The sequence below is a fragment of the Porites lutea genome, chromosome 12, assembly GCF_958299795.1.
Source record: "Porites lutea chromosome 12, jaPorLute2.1, whole genome shotgun sequence".
Lineage (NCBI taxonomy): Eukaryota > Metazoa > Cnidaria > Anthozoa > Scleractinia > Poritidae > Porites > Porites lutea.
This window is the reverse complement of record NC_133212.1, coordinates 62,427-72,500: the sequence shown is the minus strand read 5'-3', so window position 1 is coordinate 72,500 and position 10,074 is coordinate 62,427. Positions and strand designations below refer to the sequence as shown.

At 38.2% G+C, this 10,074-nt stretch overlaps 2 protein-coding genes across 2 annotated transcripts in view; both read right to left on the bottom strand.

The window, feature by feature from the left end:
* Window positions 1-2,411, bottom strand: part of LOC140954042 (uncharacterized) — a 3,197-nt gene extending 786 nt beyond the window's left edge. Inside the window, exon 1 of the mRNA XM_073403437.1 lies at window positions 1-2,411. This exon is cut by the window's left edge and continues 786 nt beyond it. Within this exon, the coding sequence (XP_073259538.1) occupies window positions 1-603 (603 nt within the window). The 5' untranslated portion in view covers window positions 604-2,411.
* A 127-nt stretch (window positions 2,412-2,538) lies between these two features.
* On the bottom strand, window positions 2,539-10,072 carry LOC140954041 (sorting nexin-7-like). The gene is made up of 11 exons (XM_073403436.1): window positions 9,917-10,072; window positions 7,886-8,080; window positions 7,568-7,678; window positions 6,681-6,845; window positions 5,582-5,777; window positions 5,031-5,161; window positions 4,693-4,761; window positions 4,509-4,595; window positions 3,969-4,064; window positions 3,222-3,374; window positions 2,539-3,030 (listed from the first exon to the last, which is right to left on the bottom strand). The coding sequence occupies exons 1-11, from the start codon at window positions 9,992-9,994 to the stop codon at window positions 2,950-2,952; spliced, it is 1,362 nt and encodes a 453-aa protein (XP_073259537.1). The 5' UTR covers window positions 9,995-10,072; the 3' UTR covers window positions 2,539-2,949.
* Window positions 10,073-10,074: the final 2 nt, after the last annotated feature.

The following is a 10,074-nucleotide window of genomic DNA, read 5'->3' as shown; positions in this document are numbered from 1 at the left end:
TTTACGTCTTTTTTCCGGCGCAGTCACCGAGTTGTTAGAACTTATATTAGACGCTTTGTCAGAGTCCTGATGAGGCTGTGAGGTAGACCCTGAAAGGCCGACGGCAGGGACTAAATCATCCCCTGAATCAAGTTCACAGAATCCACTGTCGCTTTTGGAAAGGCGGCTGTGCTGTTGCTTTCTTGGTTTAGTTTTATCACTGCTGGACAAGATGTTTTCTACAGACTCCTCAGTTCCTTCCCTGTTGAAATTCAGTTTGGAAATAAATAAACCCTCTAACTGATCTACGCCACTTTTTCCATTATCTTCCAACATAAAAGTGCTATCTCTCAACCGACCCTGTTTTGCAATTTGATTCAGGGGTTTTCTCTCTATACCATTCGGCATTCCTTCTATTCCCTCTTTGCAACTTCTACAGGCCGCCGTTTCGAGGCTATGTTGTGTAAGCTGTGTAGTTGTTATATTAGGAAGAGTAAGAGTTTCCGAAGTAGCAGGTCCTGAAACTGATTGCCTCCTTCCCAGCACTTTTCCTTTCTTGATCCGCGCTCTCTCCGTGGCAACATCTGTATGTATTCTTTCCAACTTTTCTCCAAAAGCAAACATCTTATTGTCTTTAAGATACTTGAACGCCGCGGTTTATTTCAAAGAAGTTGCTGCGGCCTTTCGCTCGTAGAAAAACGCACCGATTCCAATTAAGAAGCGGTTCCCTTTAAGAGCCAAGTCGGGGAATACTTTTAAGAATAGACCGCGTCAGAAGGTGAGAAGTGGAATAATAATTACTAATTGATTGCTCAAGTAATTGACTTCAAACAAGATTTTCACTTGCGAATTTTCTCAAGACTGTGACTTACAACACGCGCGCGCGGTTTTGACAGCTTGTAACCGCGTTAGGTTGTCTTGTACTAGTTTAAGAGGACACAACCTCCTGTAATTACAGTTCCGTAATCACGTTTCTTTCCAGTCTGTTGGGCAACAGCGTTCACATTCAATGTAATCTTTTCTTTACAAATAAACGAAGAACATTCCAGTCAAAACATGAATATTCAATTTACTTTCTACAAAAAGAATTCCCATTATTAGTTCCTCCTATTTAAACGATGCTGTCTGTAACAAAATATATTTTTGCACTCTCTTTTTTAGTAGTTCGGTTTCCCTTATTTTTAAGATAATGAAATATGTTCCAGCATAACTGCACGATGATAAATAGTTAATGGCATCCTAATTTGTAGGTGATATTGTTCTCTTCAACAACAATAATCTTCGATGTGAGTCGAATACAATTATAAGAAACGCACGTCACAACAGGCTAAACTATTAGACTGAGAAGGCAAGATCATAATAGAGGATTACATCCTTTCTGATTGAAAAAAATCTACTGCATTTCAATACTCGAGCTAAAAGAATTTAACATCAATAATCATGATGTGCCTTCTGACAAATTCACTAATCATGTTTATGTTTGCGCTTAATTATTATAAACTTTTTGAACAAACATATTTTATCCTTTATTATACAAGCGTCACAAGTATCCGCCAGGAGCATGGGTAGCAACCCTCAACCTGAGTTCATGTCATTGCTTAGAAACGGCCTGGCCTGCGAACAGCAGACGCATCTGCAGTCGTCGCTTCTCTCCTTTTCGGAGGGAGAGAAGAAACGGCCCAGCTAATGGACTGTTTTTGTCGTTTAAACAAACATATAATAACCCGCTCAGGGCCCGCTTTACTCTGTGTGAGTCAACTAATAAACACTGACTGAACACTATGAATAGAAGCAAGAATATGGAATGGCAACCCCCGACCAAGAGCTCTATAGAGGACTGGGCCAGATTGACAAGAGGATGATGATCTTGACTTATTTGACATCTTTATTACCGATCATTTGCACGGTAACTTATTTTCAGTTGAATTTCCGACGACTTATTAATAAATTTACCTACTTTACTTGTTAAAATTCTATTCATGTCAATGCTAGCAAATGAAATACTAATAACCTTGAAACTGAATTTATATAAGTAAGAAAATAAACTTGAAACTTGCTTCATATCAATATAACTGCGAGTAATAAGCTTGTTTGGTAATAATGCATTCCACAACATGAATTTTGCCTTTCTACTCTTCTATGAAAGACATGATCGTTTCTTTGGGTCGCAACCAAATGGCTACAAATTAACGTTTTCATTCAACTGTACTCCCTGCTTTTCAAACAATTAGAATTTCATTTCACATTACGCGCTTCAATCAGCACAGGATACCAAATATTTGAATGATAAACCCGGATGGGTAACCTGTCGGCATAATGATAAGCGATCTACCGTCTGACTGCTAAGTGTATAGATCTAGACTGGAACCGACCGAAAAAAGGGTAAATGGAACACAACTATTTCAAAACGTAGTCCTAATTTTTGGTTGGAATTTCCAAAAAATGACCTTATCATTAACCCTCTAAATTTGCGTGATAAGCTGCGCAATCTAATGTGACCAAAATTAGCTGTTAAATCTTATGTTTATAGTAAACTGAACTTCTGATAAACCTGCTCAGTTGTTAAAACTAAATCATTTATGTTTCCTTTTCTCATCGAATAGTATAGCACCCGGCTCAGTTTCTTTTGAGGCTGTGTTAGCCAGGTAAGATCCCGACTGACAAGCGACATGGCCTTGAAACAGCGCCGGACAGACATACCGCCACAGATGAAAAGGGTTGAAACTACGACAGCAACGAATACAAGAGTAGAATACAATAGTAAAAAAAATTCCGACAAGGACATGGCTTTCCCCTCAATACAGAAAACGACAACTTTTGAAATTCAGACTAGAGACGACATGCCTTAAATCCTACAGCCCTCCACCCACCCACCCCGCCTCAACAACCCAACAGAGCCTGCTTTGAAACTGACTCTGTAAAGCTTATTTACCTAGTTTAACTATAAAATCCGTTATCTAAACATATTTTCTACACATCTTCAACATCTTGTTCTTGGTCTTGTTTCCCTCCTGATACAATTTTCAAAGCCTCCTGCCAGGCGGCCAAACACTAAACAAAAAGTTTAAAAAATGTAAGCGTTAGTAAGAAGCAGCCTTCAAGCCGACCTGTAGCACCAATAACTAATAACAAACTTCTAGCCTACAGAACAGCCGTTACAATAGCACCTTTTCATCCAGGAGGTAAAAAATGAGAGTTTTACTTTAAAAAAAGACATACTTTAAGCTTTATTAAACCCTTACCTCCTTGTAATAGTTAGCGTGTCTCTCGGAGTACTCAGTTAACAGTTCTCTGAAGTCTGTTATTTTGTTCTTTTGCCATCGTTCAATGTCTGCCTTGAGATCAACATTAGCACACTCCAAACGATCACTGCCAGACTCAGCTAGTTTTGAAAGCTAAAACAAGAGTAAAAACCACATTTTAACACCACACCATTTTAACATTTTAAGCACAATGTGACCATACAACTCAACAATGTCTCTAACCTCTTTTTTGTTTTTGTTTCTGTTTTTCCCCTTAACAAAAATGTTGAACAGGAATTGGAACAAAGAAATAATGGCCCGCAATCCTGATCTATACTTCGAGTCAGTGTTTTACCGACACCCACTAGTATTATTATCATAAATAAGTCAACATTGTTTTACAGGATGTAAACTTCAAGAGCTTCCCAGGGTTGTCATTAAGAGCCGGGGGCCGGGGATTTTCCCCGGCTACTAAGAGAGTGGCCCCCAGCTACTTTTATCGGAAAATAGAAGAAAAACAGGACCAAAAGAGATCCCTAGCCGTTTGATTCCCCGCCTACTTGTTGTATTTAGCCAGCCACTTGAAATCTTAGCGACAACCCTGGCTTCCCCAGACACATACTTCAGTGAAAAACTTCTTACAGCTTTTATGAACAAAAAAAGACGTACACAGCTAACGTTTATGCACTAACTAAATAAAATGTATTTTGTCAGTTGATAATGCAGTTATATATAACTAACACTTACCTCTTCAATATTGGAATCCACTCTTTCTCGTCTGTCTTGCCTGGACTGTTCAGTGTCTTTACCAAACCAACGTCCACCGCCAGTCCCTTTGTCCAACTACAAAATTAATGAGGTAAACGCTGATTAGTCAACTGGGATTTAAGAATGGGCTAAAACTGTGTAAGCTTACTTACATGATGATGATGATGATGATGATGATGACTATGTGGACGAAGATGATGATAATGATGACAATGAGCATTTCTAACATTATTTAATGGTTTATAAGAACCAACAACAAGACAGTGTTAAAAGTACTGTGTCCAAAGGTCGCAGCTTAGCAGCTTCAACTCTAATAATAATTGAAGAGCAGCTTTGAGAGGTTTGAAATCCAGATGTTCTATTTGTGTGGAATCATAAGGTAATTTTGCTCAAGTCTACCTTTCTTTTCTGGCAAGAGCTAAAGCTGAAGAAAGAAAATGTGATATAAAACAAGAAACAAAGGCACATCAGCCATTTCATTGCATTAAGAGGTTTTCTTATAAGATAGTTATTCCTGACCTCTTCTTTTTCAGCCTTTTTTCTTGACAGTTCTTCTAATGTTACTTCATATTCCATCTGAATTGTGTCTCGATGTTTAAGAGTGCTCTATTAACATAACAAAAGAGATTGTTGATTAGGGTAACTTTCTGGCAGTGCAGTACAAAAGCTTGACATCTGATGCCATATCTTTGCAAATTCATACCTTTATAGCATCTGTGTAGAGAACATATTCATGCAATGGTTCCATAAATCGTGGATCTTGAGCCTTGAGCTAAAGGAAAATGAATTGTTATTAAAAAGCGAAAAAACTAACAGAGGTCAAATGTAAAGGTTAAAGGTATGGGCAGGATTCCCTTCTATTATTCCCAGTCTTAAATACTGCAGAGGTGCAAGAGGATAGGAAGTAATCAGCCCCAAAGGCTGGCACCCCTCCCTTACCCTTGTAAATTTCGACTTATCTTTGATGAGTGACTTGGCGACAGAAGCAATGGTTCAACAGCACTTACAACTAAAATTAATTTATGCAATTATTATTCTTACCAGCGTTTTGAGAGATGAGCTGTTCTTGTCGAAAGCATTTGCCATGGCATGCAATGGATCAACCAGTTTTGATTCAGCGTCAGCCCATAAGTTGAAGATTGGAATGTACTCCGTATACACTTCAAGGAGATCTGTGTCAAGAAAATAAGACAGGACTAATAATTATTAAAGGCGTGAAGACCATGCTTAATTTAACTTCAATATTACCTTTACCAGACTGGAGATAGTATGTCGCAAAGGGATTTCCTCTACTTTCAGAGATGTAAATAAATGTTATGAGTGGTAACTTACTATACGGAAAACATTTACTTTCTCAAAATTCCAAATACAAAAACAAAGACTTGACTCCAAGTTTAAAAAACAGATCAAAAGTCTTAAACTTCCACTAGAGACTCAAAGTATGGTCTGTAGTGATTTTCTTCCTCACAAACTACATAGAAAGTTAAAGGTTTGAAATTAAGCAACAAATTGATTCTGTGGTGCAAAACAACTCTAAAATGATGTCAAAAAATGCATTTCAGTGTAAAAGCAAATAACCACACTTTTTTTACCAAATCTATCCTTTGCTATCTTATCAGAAATAGTTTCTAAAGCCAGCATCTTTTCCCTGAAGGTCTTGATGTACTCAGCCATTTCTTGAAATTCTGGTTCTCTGTTTTTGAGCATCCATGAAGATGCCATGTTCCTCATTGAATCACTCATTCTGCTCATCAGGCCAGGGCTCTGCTTCTTTACTGATGTAAGTTCCTGAAGTTTGAAAAAGAATACAAAATAAAGTAAGATAATGGTACCATCGGCATGGCAACAGCAGTGGAACAGCTGCTTTCTGAGCAACTGAGAGTCCTTCACTGCAAGGTACCCGGCCTTAGCATTGTTTACAAGCTTGGCTATTTAATGTGGTTAAATGTAATTTAAGCTAAGTTAAACGCGAAACAATGCTGGTCTGGGGTTTCCCTTGTCTCGGTCATGCGCAGTGGTGGGGGATCTGCAGGGGGTCGCGTGGTTTTACAGCTCGGGTTTTGAGGTCAACTCATTTCCGCGTGCACTTTTGCCTTTTCGACGGTGCTTGGCGACTTTACTCCCCGCCCTTCCCTCCCCCTTTTCCGGTAAGTATGTGGTAAGTATCATGGTTCCACTGTCTTCTGTCAGTGTGACGGTGCCTGGTGGTTGCCGCTCACAGGGTTGTCATGGTTACCCTACGCGCTCGGCTCCGGTGCTCGAGGCCCCATTATCTTTCCAGGCACCTTCCCCAAGCTCATCTACTGTTGATGAGTTTAATACACCAACTTGATGACATAGAATGTGCTGGTTCCTCGCAAAAGCGAGTTCATAATTTTGTTGGAATTTGCCACGCTTGGGACTACCATTAGGATCATCAGTTGTGATCATCTCTTTGCTATAAGTCTATTGAATTTGGTTGGTGTCTGCCTTGACATCATCCACAGTGGTGAGGTCCTTCGATTCACATATTTCTAGTAGATACAGTTTACATGCACAAGGTATTTAACACAAAAGAGGACAAAAATTGAGACTTTACGCATCAGCTTTGTTAAAAGTCTGTCTAGTCCTAGCTCACTGTATCTCAACATGTCATTGCACTTACGCCAAATTTATTACTACAAAATGTCAACAGAAACAAGATGCACTTACCCATGTTTTTGCAGTGAGAAACACATGAAAATTATCATTAAAAGACATCACAGGATGATCTGCAATCCTGCTGACAAACTTGTTGAGAGCAATTTGTCTTGACCTCAAAAATTCTGTAGTAAATCTATCAAAGTGCTTTGAGAATGATTTCTTCTCTGGAAGTGGCTGTAAAAAAACACAAACCAAAAAAATCTTTAAGTATAATGCCATCACCAGCTTATTTCTTTAGCATCAGATGACTACCATGGTCAAAATTTTTAAACATCAACAATGTACGTGCCAAGCCAATAAATCTCAGGACTAACAAGTATCTCTTTAGCTTGTATCTTTTGCTTCCCTGATGTAGGTCATGTGATCATGCTTAAGAAAACCTTTTTTTTCAGACCTTCTCCTAGATGCAACTGATGTGACAATGTAAAACTCATTATTTTTATCACAAATCTAGAGCCAAAGTTTTCAGGTGTCAGGAGATTGCAGTGCTCTGTTATGATTAATAACAATATATTATTAATCATAACAGAGCACAGTCTCCCGACACCTGAAAACTTTGGCTCTAGATTTGTGATAAAAATAATGAGTTTAACATTGTCACATCAGTTGCATCTTATTATATTATATGGTTTTGAAATAATTGCTCAATAGTGTTGCCCAATAACATTAGTAACAAAAGTCAAGTTAGTTGGAGTTTTATGTCAAAGACAAATACCATCTGCTCTTGTTGTCCAAATGTCCATGTCAGAGTCACTGAAAACATTTTCTGGACAGCTTCCCTCCAATAACAACAATAGATTACTAGCCTGCATATGGCTTTACCATTCTCGTCTATTAGGAACCTTTTTTTTTTACATTCAAACAATGCAGGAGGCTGACTATGAAAAGCTGCTTACAGGAACAATGTGAGTGGGGTAGCTCTCTTCAAGTCTTTGCCTCAGCCAAAGGAAATCTTGATATCTTCTTCTTACACTATATTCTGGGTGATCAAATTGTCCTCTTGTGGTCTGTAATACAAGAAACATGAACATCTTCATGTTAACTTTAGTTCTCATTAACCACACATTCACATCAACAACCTGGGTCATTGACTAAAAGAGTCAGTTTACTTCAAAATCTACAGACTATAAACATATATTTCTTTGCACAGCTGTAGACCACAAATCAATTTCTTGAAAATTTTAATGATTCTAATTCTTGCAAAACCTTTATACCTTGGTAGTGACGTTGTAACTGACATATCCTCCAACATGCTTCTCAGGATCATCAACAGTCACATGCAAATCTTTCACTTGAGTCATTTCATCATATCCTCCCATCTTAAAAGACTCCAGGAATGCTGTACTTTGATCTAAGGTTGAGGAGTCCAAATCAACAGAGTGTACTGTCTTGTCTGCTCCTGCTGGACTCTGCTCAAGGAATTGAAAAAATAAATCACAATATTATTTTGGTGATCCTATTATATTTTTAAAAGGTGAGCCTAAGAATCAAAGTTTGTTAATGTTTCAGTAGCCAGAACATGTATAATGTACATGCATAACACATTGTAATATTGTTCCATCTGACAACATTTATCAGCAAACACATAATTTAGTATGTTTGATTACTATTTCTTCTTGTTCTGAAGAGTCCATGACTTTTCATGGTAGATTAAAGGAGCATAACACACCAGAGCTCTCTCAGGGTTGCTAGTGTTGTGCAAACCGTGCACCAACTAGACATAATGAGCCATTAATACAATCATGTCTTGTCATCTCAAAAGAGTAATTGGTACAAACAAGACAATTTCTCAACCCATATTGCAACATTGTCTTGTAACATACAGTCTGTATGGCTAAAGGTAATAAATACCTTTATTTATGTCTTGTTGTTTGGAGAGTGTGTTTCTGTAATACTATTGTACAACTGTACACCATCAACCAATGGCTTAGCATTAGCTTGAACATGTGTCTAACTACATGTATATAAAAAGGTTATTTTAACAGAATCCTTTATTTGTTTAGCTGTCTTGCTTATTGTAAAGAAGATCTGTAAATCATTTTTGTATTTTGTATTTTTGTATTTTGCCTCCCTCCCTCCATTCTGATTACTGGCATCATCTCTTACATCTTGCAATCGGCTAAGTCTTACTTGCAGTAGCGTCCCTAAGCTTTTTGATTGCCCTTTTTTAATTGCCCTAGTTTGTTTCCTGTTATTTGCCAATCTTTATCCATTTATATTTAAGCACTTGCCAGTGGTATCAGCCACAATATTGCTATAAAAATGTTGGCTCCAACTAATTATGACGACGCTGTGCCGTAGGTGATAAGCTTATAGTGTTCTGGTGAATTAAGCTTTTAGGTCACATGAGAATTTTGGTCCCTTGGTCCAGCTATCAGTGGCCGGATCCAGCATTATTTTTATTGGACTGGACAATGCTAATGTGACATAAACTCCGAGAAATTAATAAATCTTGCTTTGCAAAGAATTATTAAATATGCAGAATGTCCACCTCTTCTACAACCGCTGCCACTTTTTTCACACTCGTTTCATACCTCTCCATCAATGGCCAAGTCTCCGTGTAGAGCACAGTTACTTCTGTTTCTTAGGCAGCAGGTTATAATGAGGTTAAATATATAGTATATCATTTACATCCACCTTATTCTTTGGGGAGCCCGGGGGGTGACACAGTGGTGAGAGCACTCACCTCCCAACAATGTGGCCAGGGTTCAAATCCTGGCATCAACGCCATATGTGGGTTGAGTTAGTTGTTGGTTCTCTCCTTTGCAATGAGAGGTTTTTCTTCAAGTACTCCGGTTTTCCCCTTGCCTTAAAAACCTTGACACTTCCAAGTTCAAATTCAATCTGGAATGCACGGACGCATTTCAACGAGTTCTTAAGAATTTCTATGTGCTCCGTGGATAAATAAATGAAAATTACGATTATTACTTTTGCTCCAAAGATGAAGCTTAAACCTGTTTAAAAAGACCTTGTGTAACCTGTCTGGCCCACACCGAAAAAATTGTGTGAACAGCGGTCAGTTACAGCTAATCCAGTAAGAGAAAACATTATACTCTAACATGAGTGTTTCCTCAAACCTTCTCAAAGATTTGCTTAGGTACTTTTAACTTAAGCTTATTTAACGATCAGTAATGGATTATAAAATTTCAGATTCATGTTTGTATGCAACTAGCTCACGAGATGAAATCTACCATTGAATTAAAATAAAACGAAAAATCACTGTTTTCTTTTGGATATGAACTTACATCTGGCAACACAACTTCCCCTTCCTCGCCGTCATCTTCTTTCTCAAATGGATTGAAAGTGTCCATGTCGTCCGCCATATTGTAATCGTGATTAGCATAGTCGGAATGTCCTCGCCGTTATTCGTAGAAGAACGAATGATACCGAAGGCTGCTCGACA